The 20,220-nt window shown below is 42.2% G+C and overlaps 1 protein-coding gene across 1 annotated transcript in view; it reads right to left on the reverse strand.

The window, feature by feature from the left end:
• The window catches only part of LOC136297076 (A-kinase anchor protein 13-like), a 45,551-nt gene extending 26,509 nt beyond the window's left edge, over nt 1–19,042 (reverse strand). Inside the window, exons 1-2 of the mRNA XM_066196723.1 lie at nt 18,993–19,042; nt 8,086–8,130 (exon numbers count right to left, since the gene is read on the reverse strand). Coding sequence (XP_066052820.1) covers nt 8,086–8,130; nt 18,993–19,013 — 66 coding nt within the window. The 5' untranslated portion in view covers nt 19,014–19,042. The remainder of the gene's footprint in view (nt 1–8,085; nt 8,131–18,992) is intronic.
• Nucleotides 19,043–20,220: the final 1,178 nt, after the last annotated feature.

Below are 20,220 nucleotides of genomic sequence, written 5' to 3' on the forward strand. Positions count from 1 at the left end.
GGGTTTTTTTCTGAAATTTTGGAAACTACTTCGATCAGTTCCTAGAAAAACACACCCAAATTGATGTGAATGTCTTGTCTGGCCTTCTCCTAAAGCCTCTTCTGTTCTTCATTACACTTCTAAGAATCAAACCAGGTAATTTTATAACCAGCTGACTGAGTGATTGATAGTATTTCCTACTAATTGCCCATCTAGCAATAACAACAAAATTGCAGTGCTTAGGAGCAACAGCAGACAGTCTGAATGTGTGCAGTGACTAAGAGAAATCCAGCTACTCTCTTGGCACCAGAGGGATGGAGAGAGTCACAATTCCTGGAAGATAAAGTACATATGATGACATATTATTAGAGGCAATCTCCTACCACTGGAGTATTTTCACAAATAGCCTTGAGGTGTCTTAAAGAAAACCAAAGGGAAAAAAAAAAATGTTTGAACACTAAGATCTAAAAGCAGAAGAGAGCCGCAGGATGGCTTTTTCCTGGTACTTCAGCCTCCTCTACAGTACAGCAAAACCTTCAGAGAGACAGAGCTCAGTGTGTTCCAGAGCACTCATTTTCCTGCCAGCTGCAAAATATCCTCGCCAGTCTTTAAATTTTTTGCAGCTACAGTACTTAGAGCTACTGCAATGACTGAGGCCCTTTTTACAGTGACATTTTTGCCATTAGAGAACAGAAACCATTACAATCATTACCTTACTGATGAAGTAACCCCCCCAACCACAACTGCAGACAGATGAAACTGTTGTAATGTTTAAAAGAAACGCTTTGAAACATCAATGCAAACCCATGGAGCCCTGAAAATGTGTCCTGTGACAGAACTGCCACTTGATGGCACTGCACAGCATCGAGCTACAGTGATTCAGTTATTTTATTTTCCACTTAAGTACAATATGGAATTGCTTTACTGAGCCAGGCAGAGGACAAGCACTTGCAGGGAGAGCACATCCAACACAGCCTTTGGAAGCAATGGGAAGCACTGCAGGCAAAGTGCAGGGGACTTGGGAGGCTGTGTGAAATTTTGGCTTCATGAAACCAACAGCTTCATGAGCACTGCTCTCACATCAGCTTTGGTGTCAGAACTGCCTCTAGCTGAACAAAATGACTGTCAGCACTTTGTTACAGGAAATACAGCAGGGGCATGTATCCTGAGGAATAACAGGGGAAATGCGTTTGTTCATTCTAAAGGTAACATAAGTGGAAGAGTAGTTGAAGAGTATTTTCATTCTCTTAAACCCAAATACAGATTTCCATTGCTTATTCCTCCTGACAGGAGAGGAGGCAACACTGTCAGCGATGCTGGGGATGAGACACCATCTCTTGTGTCTGTCCAGGAACTCCCAGCTCCTCAGCTACCACAAGAAATAATGAATCCCAAACACAAAGCCCAAGATTTGTACATTATTTCACCCAATTTTAATATAACTCTCAGTGTGATAATACAAGGATTCCTTGGGCAGTATCAGAAAACAGAAGGAAGCCATCTAACAGCTCCCCAAAAGCAGATCATTGTCTCCTGCCTTCCCACTCCTACCAGCTGTACCAGCTCTGGCATCTTCCGCAAGTCATATTAAAGTTCACAAGTAATGCCGCAAAGTAGTGGTGAGTTAAGGGCAGAATTTCAGAGAAGGGCTCCAGACTTCAAGCCAGACTGTTTATTGTTTACCAGTACTTTCACACCCACAAAACAGGATCACAGAAGTAAAGTTCAAATAGATAATGAGGGGAGGAGGGCTTTGAACCCATATCCAGCACTTTTAGTTTCAGACAATACGGAAGAAAGGTTGAGAAAAGGCCTCAGAGCTGCAATTTAAGCAACAGCCTCTCCTGAAGGAAGATGCTGCTGATGGTCTGGCAGCCTCATCCAACCTCTCCAGGCAAAGCTGCCTTCAGTCAATGCACAAAAGTGACCATTTCACCAACAGCCCTATGCTAACATCACACGGATCTCATGAGCCAGAGAATGCCTCTCTTAAGAGGAGCAAGCCAAGCAATCAGCTTCATAATAACCAGACTGAGCACAAGTCTGCACTGAAGTATGACAGAACCCAGAAGCAGCAGGGAGCGTGCCAGGGGATGGTGCTGAGCTCAGGTGGCAGCTGCCAGACACCCATTTCCACAGAAGGGATGGCGTCTTGCATGATGCAGACTGGAGTTTGGGAAGTAGAGGATGAAAAGAATCTAAATCAAAGATCTGAGTGACAAAAACTTTAAAGACGAGGTCAAGCACAGTTTAGTGAGGAAAGTATTTTGCCTGGAGAATTAAAGCAGAGCCAGACAAGCTGCAATATACTCCCCTCAAAAAAAAATCAGTTTATTCAGGCGCCCCAGCTCACTTTCTTAAAACCAACCAAGCAGCAGGTTCTTCCACAAGCAATGCAAGCAAATATTTTATTTGTAAAAGGTGCTCGGGGCCTCCATTCATTCGTTACTCAAAGATATTCTCAAGGTGGGGCAGAAAACTAGTTTGTCATTAAGAAGAAATCAAGTACCCAACAAATAAAAAACAAGAGGTTTATCAGATCCTCTCACCACAGAGCTGAACTAAACATCAAGGCTGGCTGTCCTCTTGCCTAAGGACCTTGACAGAAACAAAGACAGGGCTTCTGTATAGTGACTTTTGTGAGAAATTCCCACATCAAAAGCATGTGTGGTATGTTCTACTTTTTCTGCTGGACTGACCTCAGATATTCAGGCATCTCAGTGGCCTTTGTCACCATAGATGCCACGAAGCAAACAAATTCTGTTTTAGTAGAAAAATAACTTAACCACAGCTGCCAACCTCATGACAGCATCCTTCTGTAGAACTAAAAAGGTATTTCATTTTGTCCTTTTGTCCCCTCGGTAGAGATTTCTGAAGAACATTAATTGTACAGCAGACAACAGTGCACAAGTGACACCTGAGATGGTTTCAGCCATGGAAAGAAGCCAGATGTGAGGCACACAGAGGTACAACACCTCACTGTACTCAGGGACGCAGGGAGCCACAGCACTCGGGACAGACTCTGCTGCCACAAGCATCAAAACTCTGTATTGTGAACTTTTATCTTCAATTCTTGAATATTAACTCAGGAGGGAGGAGGGGGTTAAAACATGAACATCAGAGGATATTACAATTGTTTTTATCAAGAACACACAGTGCAATTCAGTAGGGCATCATTTTATATGAATATGTAAGCAGGGGGAAAATATTACAAGCATTATCCTTTTCTTCAATTTTAGATGAAAGCAGGACAAACTGGGAAATTTACAGGAGTAGTTCATTTATTAACAGAAGAGGACCTACTGTACCCAAACCCCAGGTTATATTAAGAGAGGGTCAATGCATTCTTTCTGAGGCTTTTGAAGTTCATACTTCATTAAGCTGCATGACATTTTCCCTTGGAAGTGGGAGCTCTCATCTCTATCAAAAAGTCTCCTTGAGAAACTCTGCAGGTTACACAGCTCCTAAGTGGCAGTTTAGACAAGAGACTCCATCCACAGACCTGATTAAAGACCAAAGCCAATGGCAGCATTTTTATCAATTAAGTGTTTGCCCTCTCATGCAATCACCAGTTATGACACATTTGGGTTTGTCACTCCAAATAACGTGGGCACACCTTAGACAAACCATGCAGAGGAGGAGTGCTGTGATTTAAAACAAGTTTGTTCCTTTTAATCTAAAAGGAAAAAAGGAAAAAAAGTTTGCAGCAATACATCATGCTTCTCCAGCTGCTAATCTTTTCCATTTCACACCCACTGATCATTATCACCATGAAAAAACATTCCCGTCTTAAAGGCAGATCTAAGGTTGTAACCTTGGTTGCAATCAAGAGTAGATGAGCTTAATGTTTCCCAATGCATTCCCTACAAGTCACCCCAGTGCTTTTCCAAAACATTCATACTCAAATGCTGCTCTCAGGTCATTTTTCTTAAAAAAAGACAAAACAAAAAGCCCAAACCAACATGGATTTCATAGATGTAGGAGATGAGACTGGGTTACAAAAATGATCAATAATTCTACAGAGACCTCACAGCCAGCAGAGGCTGAAATCAGAAGCTGTGCACATGACTTTTGAAGGGAGATTTTCAGGACACTCTGCAGCTGAAGACACGACCTTGATCATTCCTTCACATGTACTCCATATGTATTTATTAAATTTTAGGTAGAAATAAGGGCATGGCTTGTAAGCCTTGATCCTTTCGCAATTAAATCTGCTGAATAATCTGCTGGACTCCCAATTAATGATAATGTTTCTAAAAAGATCAACACTTCACACTTCAGTGCAAAGCACTCTCCCATGGATGTTAGCAACAGTGGACTTAGATTATCTAAGTGACTAATGTAAACAGTTTCATCTATAAACAGAAAACTAATGAATCACAACAATAAAAAGGTCACCTAATAATAAACTTCCATTGTTCAGAGCAGCGTTAATCCTTTTTTTTTTAATCATACTCCTAGATGATCTGGATACTCCAATACAAGAGTGACAAGAGCTAGGAAGTACCTTACAATGCTGAGTTTGAAATTTTGACTTTTGGTGGTAGGGAGATACAACTTGTATAAAAAGACAATTATCACTGAGGTCACTGCAAGCACTTTAAAAAAACAAACAGAACTGAAGTCCATGACTTCTCACCTCCCATCCTCCTGTTCCACCCCAGCCCTGCCAGCAAACAGAACAGCTTGGTCTCTCAGCTATGAGACCCTGGGCTCCCTGAGCACAAAGTCCCAGGCAGACCACAAATAAGGTCTGAAACTCTGCCCTTCATCCACTACACTGTGCCCGATAAGAATTCCCGTATCAACAGGACGGCACCAAAATACAAGAGGGATGTGAGTAAAGTTAGTTTTGGATTTAATCCAGTGTCTGTCCATCAATAAAGATGTTCCCAACTGCAGTCTGGGGCAGATAACCAAAGGACTGCCTGGCCACACGCACTTTTTTTTTTTTTTGCAGCTGAAGAAATCAGTGCATCCTAAGAGGGTTTGAACACTTTTATTTCAAATTCACCCCACAATATTCAGCCATAGGCTCTGCTAAGTCCCACCACCCTTTCTAACTGCAATTCCATGCTGACAGTGGCAGGGGTGAGGGAGCCGCTTGCCCTCCAGCCCATGTGAGCGCCGGCATTGCGCTATCGCCCCCGAGCTAAATTGGGGAACACTTCCCTGCCCTATCTCTCCTGGCACCAGCTCCTCAGCCCCATGACTGCACTGCTGGGAGCAGCTCCCTGCTCCAGGGCCAGGGGAGCTCCTTAAACAGCTCCTTAGTGGAGGTACCAACAGCTCTGGGTGACACACACAATGCTCCTGGGGGACAGGAGCTGTTTGCAGAGCGAAGGCTGAGCAGCTGTCCCAGCCCAAACCTGCAGAAACGATGAGCTCCAGTTCTTGGCAATCTCAGCAACAGGAGAACAATCAAGACAAGGCTTAAATGAGACCCTGAAACACAGAAACACTACACTTATTATTCCAGGATGTGTTTTCCACCTTATTTCTTGATTTTCACACTTACAAGGGCCAGTAGTCTCATCATTACAGGCCGTGACCTCTCAGTGGTCACAAGCTGTACAGAGGCAGATGATTTTTACAGAAGAGGTAAATAGAAGTTCAAGCAGCCAAAAGCAAGTACCAAGAAGGATACAGCAGGTGTTCTTCTTTCCTTTTATAGACACTGATTTGAGTAATACAAGAATCTCAATCTCTCTATTGGTGTGCATGTGGAAATACCATCTTTTCCATTACCCAAAAAACCTTGGCACCAAGTACAGTAGATATCTCAGGTTCCCAAAACCCTTCTCTTAATTATGAATTATGAAATCTGGGAAACCTGGTAATTATCAGATGGGATAAAATATGCTCTAGCTCTCTAATTGGCCTCCAGGAACTGAACTGGAGACAAAATTTTTTACTTTCTCCTCTGAAAAGGAACTCAGTAATGCTGCTGATGAAAACAGAATATCTAACGGATCTTTCAGGATGGAACTCATGGCAGATTTAGTAAAATAATAAACAAAATTGCATAATCCTTAATGTAAGATATTAGCTTAGAAGAGGCAGAGTGTAAAGGATGCAAAGATGTCAAAACCAAAAGGGTCAAGTGTAGGAGAAGCATATTTTCCTGAAAGTAGACAAAGACAGGGAAATCCTCTGACATGTCAGTATTGCCTGTTATTTCCACCCATTTACAGGGACAAGTTTCCTTATGGAGGAATTAACAGGATACTGTTCTCAGTAATTTGAAAACAACATCTAGAAGCCTGTATGTGAAAAATGGAGTTGCCATCACTCCGAAGAAGGAATGTGGTGAGGTTTGTTATTTGCCTCCCAACGGCCAGGCCACAAGACTGCTGTGTCTGCCTTCAGAAAAACAGAAATACCAGGAAGATGCCCTTCTCTTTGTGTTCTGCTGGCATCTAACAACTCTCAGATGAGCCGTCAATTAGCAACACACGGAAACCAAAACTGATCTTAAAATGTACAAAATGTTTATACTGAGAGCAAACAGAAAGACTAAATCTTGACCTTTCAAATTTCCTTAAGCTACCAACAAATTTGTTTGTTTTGAAAGGGAGCTGATTTGTGTATACACCTGGCCAGAGGAGGAGGACAGAAAAGGGAGTCATTGATGTATTTATAATGTAACTTATTTGCATTGCAAAGAAACACTATACCAAGTGGCATATAATCATTATTTTACACCAGGCTACATTTGACCTCAGCTCAGTTCTCTATCACGTGGGGATGAGGACTTCTAAGTGTACCACTTCAGTATTAAAACCCCACACAAAACACTGGGAAAATAAACTAATTCAGTAGATAAGCCTGAGAAAACAAAGCCTCCAGATTAGCAAAGTCATACGCTGTTCAAATGACATATTCTGCATTACACAATTCATGTGCTTCTATTGTAGCAATTTCATCATATATTTGCACATAAGTCCCATTCTCTCTTAATGTGTCCTAAGTTTAAATAAAGTTTCTTCAAAGTCAAAGTAAATTCAGTGGAGTTGAGATTTAACAAAATTCAGACAACATTTAGGTTCAAAATTCAGGATATGGTGTACTCCTGGAAAGCCACTCTCACAAAATCAGGTCACACTACGTAGTGTTTTAATTTTGCTTCAAGCACAGACTCAGGACAGTGGGTAGAGAATAAATTCCAAAGCAAACTTCTAGTTGGTAATTAAAGGCAGGTAAAATTTAAAGCCTCCGTGGCATTAAAGGTCAGTATGATCCATTATTCACAAAATGCAACGCTCTCCAAGATACAGGTCTATCACCAGTCCTGAGTGCTTCTCCTTCCTTCCCCTTAAAAACCACATTTGCGAGCAATTTTCCCTTCAAATTTTCCATCCTCACATCCAGCTCTGCCCTGGCTGGCGAGGTCTGTGGGCAGGACCATGAGCTGCAGCAGCTCAGCCTGCTCGGAGCATGGCAAGGCAATGTGGAAAGCAAACAGTTACAGACCTGGCTGGAAGCTTTGGCACAGACTGAACACAGGCTCACACACCCCCGCACATCCAGGTCTAATTTGACAGTCCCCATGTTCTCCAACAAAGCTGCTATTCAAGAGCCAGGGGAAGCTTGTTCCTTATTAACGGAGCCGTGGAGGTTACGAGCTCCCAGAGGCTGACGCAAACCATCGCCTGCTGCAGCCCAGCCCTCCACTGCCTCCAGGTCCTCCCTGCCACGTTGAAAACTCCAAACAGGAAAATATTCTCACAGTAGGCAAGCCCTGCACACTGGGATGCCCTGTTTTCCACACGAGCAATTTCTTCTCACCACCTCTCAACACATCAAGTCACACACGAGCACAGCCACGCACTCCAGCACACTTTGGGGAGGAAAAATAGAAGTGGGGGATACCTGCAACAGAGACAGCCTCAAAACCTACCTAGAACAGTCTGCTGGAAACCAGAGGAGCTCTGTCACTTACCTGAGGGCATCACCACTGAGCTGAGTTACCATTTGCAACTGAATTAATATAAATAAACTCCTTAGGGAGCAAAGAGAAAAGAAGCAGCATCTCCAAAAAGCTGATGGGAAGTGTTTTGTGTGAATGGTAGGAGAGGAAAAAAAAGTGTTTTAATTGGTACTCACATACAACGGAGCTTGCTGTGGATTAAGTTTCATGACCTCAGAACACTGAAACAAAAAAGAAAAAGCAAGTTTAAGCTATTTTTCATAAAATTGTAGGTACTTCTCTACAAGTTGCTTTTAGCAACACATTCCCTTTTCTAATAAGCACTTCTTCTCTTCCCCTTCATATCCATTTCAGTTCATCTTTCCTCCTAGCAATCCTCCCTTCATATCTGCTTTTTATGACAATTATCAATCCTTAATTGAAATCCTTCCATCAATTCCCCCACTCCCCCATGAAAAATCATTTATGAATATTTGTAGTTCTCTCTGCTGCTCAAGAAATCCCACTATTACCTTGTCCAAGGTAATATGGTGTCCTTTTTTTTACTCCTTTCACTGCATTATTTGTTAAAAAAAAAAATCAAAATTACATGGAAAATAAATTATCAAAAATACTCTGAAGGAAAAACTTCCAGAATATATGATGCTCATGATTCTGCATTAGCATTCTCCATAACCAAAATCTACCATTACTTATCCTGCAAAAGCTATTTTACTCAAGAATCATTCCTCTTTCAGGTTTGTCCCTGAAATTTCTCTATAACCTAGTGAAAGTTTCTTATATTAAGCTTTGAATCACTTAAACCAGAATTTCTCTTGCATTAGTTCCTCCACTGCAGCAGAAAATATTCACTCTAAACAAAAGCTCTAAGTTCTCATGTAATGTGTGTATTAAGAGATCCAGGATCCTAAGATGAAGGAATGCAAAACAATTAAAAATGGAATTTCTGCTGTTACTCATGTCTGCAGAACTGGTAATGCTCTGCAAATACTTCAAGCCCTTTTTAAAATAGATGAAATACCACGCTGCTTTTCACACAAAAAATGCAGGATCTTGTTCATACTTTGCTCCTTTCCAAATCCCACAGTTTGCCTTTAGTGAGACAGAAATCAAACCACAGCCTAAGTTCTCCTAGCTGATTCCAGCTAGCCTTGCTCCCTCACACGCTCTCTTTATTTTACAACATGTTTTTGTGCCAGTTGCTTTAAAATACCAGAGCGAGCTGCCAAGCTTGTGCATCAAAACAGCCCCTCTGCAAAAAGTCCTCTGAGGCAGCCAGTGGATGGACAACTATTTTGCAAAAGCTTTAAATTCAGTCCAATTCATATCTTTTTTCAACCTTGAGCTTCCCCTTCATACAGGAGGAACAGCCCAAAATGGTTGTGCCTCCTAGTTTTCACTGTATTTTCAGCCCTTACATAAACTTACTCAGGAGAAGAGGGGATTAGTAGCACTAGCTGCCTTTTGGGCAGGTGAACTCCAAGAACAGCTCTGCAAACATTCTTCACTTGTGCCCTACAACATGCCCCTGGCAGTTCCAGTCCTACTGAGGGTTCAAAATGAAAAAAAGGAAACAAAACCAAAAAATCAGCTAGCCTTCCATTCTCATGGTCTACCTGAGCCCCTCTCTCCTGCTCTGAACCTGGGTGTCCTAAACAGGAGCATAAAAACATTACCTAGACAAGAGCATTTATTTGATCTTATAGAAATCAGACCATACTTGAAAAAAACCCCAAGCTTTCAATCTCACCTCACATATGGATTTTTAGAATTTCTCATTGCTATAGACTAATTCTCTGTGAATTCAAACTCATGACAGTTTTCGTTGGGCTTTCTGTTGGCAAGAGAAACGCACAGTAGCAGCAGTGAAATAAGGGGACACTGCTGAACACTGGGTCTTGTCAAAAAATCATGGGAATACTTCCTGAAGGAAGATTTTTTCCCCCCTCTTATCCTACTAGTTGGCCCTTACATCAGTGACCTAAAGTGATTCCCTGGTTCATAATGCACATGTCATTTCAATTTTTCTAAGGATGCAAACTTAGTTTGCAAGGAGCCAGGCAGGTTTGGAAGATATTTTATTTTATCTTGTTAGGAAGTTCTTTGGCAAAAACAGAGGAGAAAAACTGAGTGACAGATAAGCCTGAATGACTACTCTGCATCAGCAAAGGACTAAATTTAGGTTTCTAGACAAGTGAATTTCTCCAACCAATGGACAGGCAGTGAGCAGCCTCTGAAAAACTTTAAAAACCTTTAATCCAGTAAGAACAGCAAAAACAAAAGGCGGATCATACTGGTCATAACCAAGCCAAGATACACAGGGATCCTAATACAGTCAGTAAGTTGGACTACTTCAAGTGTAAAAATGAGGGAAAATTTTAAAAAAACCAAGGGCAAGGAAGCTAAAGAGCTAAACTTAGTTTTCTCCTATTATTAGAGGAGCACATCCTTCCAGCCAATGCCTCCTCTGAGCCCCAGAAAGCCATTTCTATCTTTTTGAGCAGGAAGAACTTGCTATATCAGACATAGAAGACTGCAGTGAGAATAATTGGCCCTGTGCGAGATCAGGATCTGGACTGCACATGAACTGCCTCCAAAACCAAACTAACGAGAACAGGTAAATATAAATCCCACCTCCCTTGCCCAGCTCCTACCCAGCACCTTCATGGCAGCCCACAGATTCTGTTCCAGCGGCAGCTGCCTGTACTTAAAACATTTATGGTATTTCCCACAAATAGCTAAATCTTTTGAATTTCAGTGGCTGGGAGGTTTATCACAAGTTCTGTATACATCCAGACAATTACATTGCAAGGTTTCTAGAATTATATTAGGTTTCCCACCTTAGGATAACACAGTGAAATCCCTTGCATTTGCAAATTGGAAAGTAGGACATAAAATGAAAATCCAGGTTTAGGCTCTTCAAAGTAACAGTGGTTTTAGATGTCATAAAAATCTGCAGGTGTCAGTAAAACAGAAAGCTACTGGAGTCTTCTCAAAATGGGACAGAAACCTTTCTGCTCTGTTAAGCACTGAAGAATTAATACAGTGAGTTTTATTAATGTCTCTTCTAGAGAACTTCTGTGTTATTTCACACAAAATTTCATGCATGAGGACAAATGACTGCTCTTCATTTCTCTGGGTATGGTAATATATGTCTGGGAAAGAAAGGAAAAAAATAATTTATTTGCTTTACTGTGGTTCCCAAAACCTCATCCAGAATTAGGGCCTCACTGGTTGCATGCTGTAAAAATGTCAATGCAAACAAAGTTTCTGTCCTGATGAGTTTACAAATAAGCACAGGCAGCAGGAAGGGACACAAACCCCTCATGCCAAAGCAATAAATCCTCTTCATCCACTGCTCCCAGCTACCACTTAATTTTGCCATCATTAGGTGGCTAATTTCTTCTAGGCATTGCAGGCAAAGTGTGTATTGTGAGGACAAATCTGACAGGGAGGCCAATGTCCCTCCAGGCCAACCCATCCCACATATGGCCTATAGGGCTGAAGGGCTTTGAACACCATGCAGACAGAAATGCCAAAATGCCTTTTCCATTTTCCCATCACACCCTGTTCAGGATTGCTCTTTTTGGCAGTGGGCTTACATCAAATGCTGGTTTCACTGCCCAGCTTCTGTGAGCTCCCCAGCATCCACTCCTGGCTGCCTGGCTCCATATGAAGCATACGGAAGCAAGAAAACACTGTGACTATCAAGAGCTATCCATCAATGAATTTATACTTATTTTTTTATCAGAAAGAATATCTACATGATGGGCAGAAACAAAAACAATCACTCTTGCCTCCAACAACTCCACAGAACTGCAACCAGGAGGATGAGGGGTATTTAATCCACGTAGGATAGCTAGGAAAAAGCCTACCTACCTCTTTCCCTCTCTCTCATGCACTAAATAAACTTCATTTGTAAGTGTTTGAGTTTTTTCAAGCTTTTCAAGTTCAGTTTTTAGGTATTTTAAGTAAACTTCAGTTAGACATATACCTCAAGTTTAAGCTTTGGTGAACTTTATCTGAATCTCAGCACTTGACCTTTTCATTTATCATTTTAACATTTGATTTTTATAAACATTGATCCTTATTTGCAAAGCTTTACCCATGCACTCTCAGCTGTACTAAAGACAAAAACCAAGCCCTAAAAAAACCCTAACCCAATCCTAGCCATAAAGAGCTTGTGGTTGCAGGCAAGGAAGAACAGCCAAAAAACACCTGAAGGATCTGATGGTTACAGATGACATGGAAAGCATTCCAGTAGATAAACAGAAATGCAGAGAAAGCAGGATGGCTTCCCAGCTGTAAGTACCACAGCATCACTGGGACGAAAGCCAAAGGAGGATTTACTCTTTTTTTGATGCAACAGAATTTACTTTTTACAGAATTATCCTGTAACATTGGTTTGAAGAGACCAAACTTTGATTTCAAGGCTCTGGGGTAAGACTTCACCAGGTAGTCCAAACTACATATATCTTACAGAAATTTGGAAAGCACTATTGATGCAGGTTATCTGCAAGACAGCAAGACAAACAGAATTTCTTTTATATATTTCTTTTAACAGGGGCACCAATAACCCACAGTGGGACAACCTGCCTTACAGGCAACCCTTGAGGCAAATAGACCAGAAGTTGTAAAAAAGTTTAAAGAAACCCCAGGATTTCCTGGGAGCATACATTCACCTCCCTTGCTGAGCTGCATCATTTCCTTCTGTATGGCTGCACTACAAAAACAAAACCAAGATTCCAAAACCACATCACTTCTCATTCAACAAAGCACAGTGTCCTCAAGGGCACTCCTCCACACCCGGGTTGTACAAAATGTTCATTTATGAAGTACTTGGAAATATCAAGAGGATTGGGTTTCAGGCCCTACAGAGCTGCTGCTCTAAACTACACAAGATAAATAAAGATGGGGAAGTGGTAAGTGAGGGGAGCAGAGAGGAGACCAACTGCCCATATACAGAGGAATTCCTGCTGGAGTCATGGTTTTATGCAAAGAGAACTAAAATAGCAATGTCTTTCACAAGTTTATTGTTCTCCCCTAGTGTCAGGGGAATTGCTAAGATGGAATATTCCCCTTTTCTTATGAGTGGTATATGACTTTTATTGTGCTATATTACCCATCATCAATCTACTCATTTTTTTGTTATAACACAATTATTTGAAGAAAGGCTCCCCTTCATTTAGTTTGGGGTTTTGTGATTTTCTTGGATTTTTTTTTTCTTTTTCACCTGTAGCAAAAACTCAGAAAATGGAAAGAAACTATTACTTGATGTTGGTTTTATTACTTATTATTACTTAGATGTTCTTGTGTGGTCTTTTTCCTGAGTATACTCCTGCAAAGTTGAGATCTGCAGTAAGTTATTCTCACCTTGTGGTATTAGGCAAGACATGGGTCTGTTTACACACACTGTTCCACGAGTTTCATTCAACACTGAATGAACACCAGAACTCACCATTCATAAAATGAATGAGCTTTCTAATCAGTGTAATCAGTGTTCTACTGCCCTGTCCTTAAAACCCATGCGAAAGAAGACTGAAAAAAACCAGGACAAAACCTACAAACACCTTTGACAGGAAAAATAAATGCATAGCCCAATTCTTCAAGAATGTGCGTGGAGAAATTTGTATAAATAGAGTAGCCGCAATTGCAGTGACTAAAATAAACTCTAGGAGAAGCACCATGTTACCAAATGCAGAACAACTTTCTCTGTAGCTCTAACAATGCATGATTTTGTATATCTGGTCAGAAATACGAGGCTGGAGGCATTAGAAGAAGTAACCCATCCCAAATTGCTGTAGCAGACACACAAGGAAGTGATACCCTGGAAAGGAGAGAAGGTGAGGAAACAAGAAACCACATTTCAAACATGCAGCAGCAAACAAGTTACCAGCACGCTGCAGAATTGTGTTCAGTATCACAGCTGAGCCTAGAACTAAAAACCCTCCAGATATTTGTGCACAATCACCTGAATTTATCTAATTTGCTGAACATGATGTTTTCTTACTAAATAGATTGCTTAGGAATAAAAATACATCCCTCATGCAGCATTTCCACGGGTGATACTGCTTCCCAGCTGTGTCTGGTCTGCAAACAAAAACATATGCTGCCACTCAACTACAGACAAAACAGGAGTTTCTTCTGGGTACAGGGGTGAAAAGGAGGCTTAAAAGATGCTTTCTGTTGGTCTGGCTCTACCATCACTCTCCTCCTAAAGCACGGAGGTAACCCCCTCAGGAAAACCAGACACACAGAGATTCCTTTTCACAAAAAGAAAAGAAATTTCACAAAAGTTTAGAAGAAATAATTTAAAGAGCATACTGAATTGCAGAATCTGCCTAAAATCTGCTGCATTTTTTCTTTACAGTGATGAGAACCACAGTACTATGGCCTGCAGCAGTGGGGGAGTTGCAGAGCTGAGCCACTTGCAGAGGGGCAGGAGCCTCACTGCAACACAAGCTAACACAGCGTCACTGATTTAATTGACTGATGATTTAATAAAATGCCCTGGATATAGATTAACTCGCTTTGCTTAATGTAGCTCAGCTTCCTGGCAGCAGGAACTGGCACCACACTGTTCCTGGGCTGGGAGCTGGGCTGCCCAGGGCTGCACCCAGCCCCTGCTCACACCAGCTGCCGCACCCAAACCTTTCCCACTACCCTTCCCAAAATAATGAAGCGTAACACTAAGCTAAGATACAGGCAAGCAGATACACACATACACATTAAAAAATAAGCTTAAGCCTAATCCATGCTATAAGTCCCTAACTCAGCTTTGCCAGCCCTGTCTTAGTCCAGAGACTAATACCTAGCCAAATACCCTTCGTCTCAACATTAAGTTTCTTCTTTTGGACCATTTCAATCTCATAATTGTCAAAAAAATCATCACCTGGATTACTTCATTCCTGCCCAAAGCCTGGGAAGATATGAAGCAGTGCTGGGTTAACAAAAGCAGTGCTTTCCCCACGTAGGGGAAGACAGAGATTCCTCTCAAATATGGTTCCCTGCTCTACCCCAACACCTATTACTAGGTACAAAAAACAAACCTACAAAACTCAACTTGCAGCAGCTACCAATTTACAGTTCATATGCCTAATTTGCAAATAAAGAAAGATACCGTAAAAGTTGGAAAAACAGAGAGTAAAAAAGGATTATTAGCCAGCTCTAATTATACAAACTGATCTCATCCTCTTGTCATAAGCCTCTTTCCTGTTTCCGGAATCTATTTGTGCTACAGAAAGACCAGCCTTTTGTAAATGTCCATGGGTCATCAACACAGGGTGATTAATTTCCCATTTTACAATACACACATACTGTCAAGCAATTCACTTGTAATCCGATATAACCATGCCCTCACTTGTAAATTTTTTCCTCTAACATATTACTAAAGACAAACAGTACTTAAGATACCGATTTGTAAAATCCAAACAACATTTCAAAAGGAGGCATCATGCTTCTATAATAAAATAAAAATCACAGATCACATCTTCAGTTCAAGTAGCTACATCCTAATAAAGTTAAAACCTAACAGTCGACTTGAATTAAAGAGCAGCATGTACGCAAAAGCACACATATGTTTATACTCAAATTAAGTCCTCCAACAGGTTCTGGGGCAGCTGCTTCACGTATGCATGAGACACTTATCTCAGGCTCGAATACTGACTTCCAGAAATCCTCAGCAGACATTCTAGCTGCCTCCTCAAATGGGCAAAATCCAGTCTATACCCTCCTGTATGTTCTGTTGTTTGAATACGTTTTGGCAGTTAACTGTGGGGAAGCTCTCAGTAACAACCAGCTCATGTTTGTAAGGGGGATTCTTGACTTTGGGGGTTTAACCAGGAACTCAGCAAAAGGTATCAAGTGCCCCAGGTATGGGCAGCTGAAGCATCCTGCAAGTTGCTGGTTATCTTTGAAAACAGAGATGCGTTATATGGGATGAGGTGAAGAATGGAGGGAGGCAAGAACAGGCTTTGGGGAGTATTTCACCCCTGTGCATAAAAGGGCAAACACACTGGAGAGCTGTGGACAGAAAGGAGATGCCTATAGCCTTACACATGCAGGGGGAGAGAGCAAAGCCTCTAACTATTAATTCCTACACCTCTTGACTACAGCACGTGTCCTAAAACCTTACCTGCTTCACTATTCCCTGACTCTTGAGGCTGTGCTGTTTTAGGAACTATGCTGAGCAATGATGGTTTCAGTAAAAGAAACAACATCTCCAAGCCCTGGAGCTGAGCAGTAAGGCCCTGCTTTTCCCCGTGCTTCCCAAACCACAGCACTTGTACCGCATTCCCAAAAACACAGGCTTGCAGTAGAAAACAATCCATGATGCCCAAAACACCACACACATTTCAACGTTGACAAATATTAAATATTTCCTAGCATTTACAAATGCTAGGTAGTTACTCAATGCATATTTTAATAAAGGTATGCACCAACCTTAACTCTCCACAGCAGAGAGTTCCAGCCACAGGTTGAGTTGGGAAAAAAAGACTTGAAGACCAAGATGCAAGACGTGTTTCCACTTGCATTTTGGTCTAAGAAGCTTCAGTGCCCAACATTTTAATGTGCTTTTCTTCTCTGAAGAATACATCAGACTCCCTTCTCCCTTTAGGCTCCATTTTGCAAATGCTGCCACTGTGGCCTCAGGCAGTGCAGACTTACTCAGGAAAAGCCTGGCTGACACTTTACTCCAGAAGAGGAAAATTTCATCAGAAACATCAGGTTTCCTACAGGAGTACCTGTGCTAACCTCCCTCCGTGTGGCACAGCATGACCACATCTGACACTGCAGAATTACAAATTGTTCCTTTGTAATTGCTCCTCTTCTTTCAACTCACAAAACTATGGGAAAATGTTCTTCTCTAAACATATACTTTAGGCAATGAGAGAACATGCTCATTTTGCTGATCAAAAAACATCCTTTCTGAGGCACAACAGGCTCAAAAAATGCACATCATTCACTTAGCAACTGCAACGATGGAGTCACTTGGTGTGGCATTCCCTGCAAGGAGAATGAGAGCTCTGTTCCCAGGACACTGTATTGCACTGGGAATATCCCACAGGAAGTAAAACCCCCAACAACAGAAAATATTACACCCCTAACCCAGAAAAGAGAAAATACTCATTCAAGCCCCATTTTTCAATAAATTAAAGCATCAAATAATGAAAATCCAAGTAAGCAGAGTCTGTACTCAGTTCGACTACCCCACCTTCTGCACCTGAGCCTTTCTGCAGCAGGCTCATATGCAAAACACCACGTTTTGCAGACACTTAAAATTGGTTTCTTTCCACTGCCTTTACAAAGTGACCTTTCAGGCTGGTCCCTCAGGAAATGAATGGGTTAAGTGCCCACAGGTCCCAGCCTCCCCAGTAAATCATTTATTACCCCAGCTCAGGGACAAGGAGCTCTGCAGAAGCGAGAGCCCACGCTGTGCAGCTGTTCCCAGCCAGGCAACTCTCCACAATTATGTTATAACACAGGATTAAGCTTGGGGAGTGGAAATCCAGCCCTCCACTGCTGATGGCTTTTTTTCCTTTTTTCCAGTTGTGCAGCTATTTTAAATGTTACAGAGCTCATTAACATGAAGTTCATTAAGCAGTAACCACTTCATGAATGAAATGAAAAGATTGTAATTATAAGCACAATTATGGAAATACTAGACCAGCAGGTAGAAAAAGGAAAGGGTATGAGAATGCTGCTCCTGAACTTCAAATTAGCCTTTCTTTTTTTCCCAGATCCTTCAGAGGAGGCACACCCAGAAATCAGATGTGAGGCACAGGCCGGTTCCCAGGCAGCACTTCAGGTGAGAAGCTCTTGCTGCCTGTGCTGGGCCTCCCCAGATATTTCACTGCTGAAGCTGAGTGCAAAAAGTCATCCTCCTTGGTCACCCCCAGAAAGGGTCTGGAATCTTCCTCAGCAGTGAGCACTGCTTGCTGAAACTCACCACGCTCCCCAAATTAGCAGAAAGTTAAGAAATACTATGACAAATCAAGCCACAAATTGCTTCTCTGCAGCTGGTGTCGTGCATTCCTCCTTCAAACGTGATGAACTTGGAGGACAGCTCTCAGCAAGCCACTTACTCATTCCTGATAAACCAAGCTCCATTCATAATCATGCCAAGGACTTTATTTCTTTATCAAGGTCTGAAAATAGGTAAAATTCCACAGCTCAACCCCACTGAAAAAAGGAAAATCCAAATAATTACAATACATACTTGTCTCTCTACAAGTAACAGCAGTTTATGATTAATCCACCCAGCTGTTGCCACAGCTCAGTAACACCAAACGATTTGGACTCAGTCTGGTTAAAGCACCGGTCTTGTAGGCAAGACCACGGAAAATATGAGGCACTGCAGAAGGTAAACAGGTTAGGGACAGTGGGAGGAGAAAAGAGGCAGCTTGCCGTGGTTTTCCTCCCTCCCTCCCTTTGCAGAGCTCACACATGGCAAGCATCCATTTCCAGGCAAGACTCTGGCAGTTTCTTTGCTTCAGGCTAACAGTTTTATACATTCAAGTCTTTTTTGGAGAGAAAGGGTGGAACTCCATGAGTCAAAAGAGCTCCTGTCAGTATTGCAATAACCATATACTCGCTTTTAGGTCAGATCCATCCCATGATCTGGCTCACCACACCAAGAAGCTGGTGTTGGCTGAACAACAAACCCAGAAGCCTCAACAGCACGACTGCTCCGGGGCAGACAGACCGACAGCCGCTGTGCCGACCGGGAGGCACCGCAGCTCTGATCCCCTGGAAATCCTGGGGCTGTAACCATATGCCTGCCCCAGCGACATGAAAGCTGTATCTTAAAATATTAGGGAAAAACAGCTGATGTTTTAGGTGTTAAGTGCTTTTTTATACAGTGGCATCTGGTTGAAACAGGAGGCAACACTACATAGCTCTTTTCTACTTCCACCACAAAGAGATTGTCTTTTATGGCAAAGTAACTTGTTGAATTTGTTTCTATCATTGTAATTGCTTTGATATCAGCATCCCCTCCTCCTGTCAAGGTTAAGCTTGACAAATGGCTTGACAATGGGTAAACCCGTTCTCCCAAACCCCTCATCTCAATCCTGGTGTATACCTGAAAGAGCTGCCAAAACATTTAACCTTACTTTAACTGCATGAAGCAGTACAGGTGGCTCCAAGATGTTCTTCAGGTCGTCCCCACACCGAGCAGGGAGAAGCAGGGCAGGTCACAACACTCAGCTCCTGGAAGAGGGAAGAAGAAGGAGTCACCAGGTGCAAGAGTCAGCGTGGCTGAGAACGGTCCCAACACCCAAACTGGCACTGCAACACCTTCACCGAGGGGGATGGAAACCATCCTCTCCCTTGCTAGCCATGTGGGAGGCATGTGTTGCTTCCTGCAGCAGTCCCATGTGGTTCCACAGGCACACACAGGACAATGGCCACATTATGGATGGGGCTATTTATTTACACACGTGGGCATCTGGCACCACCTAAGAATAACTGCACTGCTGAGTTGTATTTGCTGCTGTCCTGCTATTTGGTTTATCCCCAAAGCTGCTGATTTGCTGTCCATCACAGTATCCCCAACAACTAAGCTGGCCTTAAGTTCTTTGCATCCATCAACACAGCCTCTCCCAGACAGACTTCACCAAAATCTTCGTGGACTCCCTTTAAGCAAAATATTTTAACAAGAACAAAGGTAGATGATGGCAGATAGTGACCAGCAGATGAAGCCCAAATCTACCAGGACATCTCTGCCAAACCCTTCTGGGCTGTCTGCACTTTTCCACAGGCTGACTTCCTGCTCTGGGGCAAAATCTACTCAGCAGATTCATCCATAGGGATGGTCTCCAAAGCATACCTAGAAAGAGCAGTTAAAATGAATCAAATGTCCAAGAGTGAAAAAGTCAAGGTTGGGCTGTAGTTTATTAAATGCTGTGTGGGAGATTTTATTAGCTAAATCAAAGTTATCAGGGTATCTCAGACCATCATTTGGTTACCACACCAGGAAAGGTTGTGGCTACACACACACCACCAAACAAAAGCACAACACACCAACTGCCTCCTCCTGTTCTACCAGAGAGAGACTCTGCCCCTGCACTCTCCGTGTTGGGAAAACATCCATAATCTGGGAATCTCACAGCCTGAGCCAACTTGCCAACCTCAAAAGTGCAATTACAATCACAGAAGTAACAATGGCAAAACTAGTTACCAGCTGGGAAATCAATTGTACTGTGTGAATTAGCTAGGGAACGTACAGGACTGGAAGGTGAGGCACTGCTCAACAAATCTCACTCCTTCATCTACACAAGAACTGTAGTACCTGAATACCTCAATGCCGG

The sequence above is a fragment of the Chamaea fasciata genome, unplaced genomic scaffold, assembly GCF_029207755.1.
Source record: "Chamaea fasciata isolate MVZ Bird 193981 ecotype frontalis unplaced genomic scaffold, bChaFas1.0.hap1 SCAF_14, whole genome shotgun sequence".
NCBI lineage: Eukaryota > Metazoa > Chordata > Aves > Passeriformes > Sylviidae > Chamaea > Chamaea fasciata.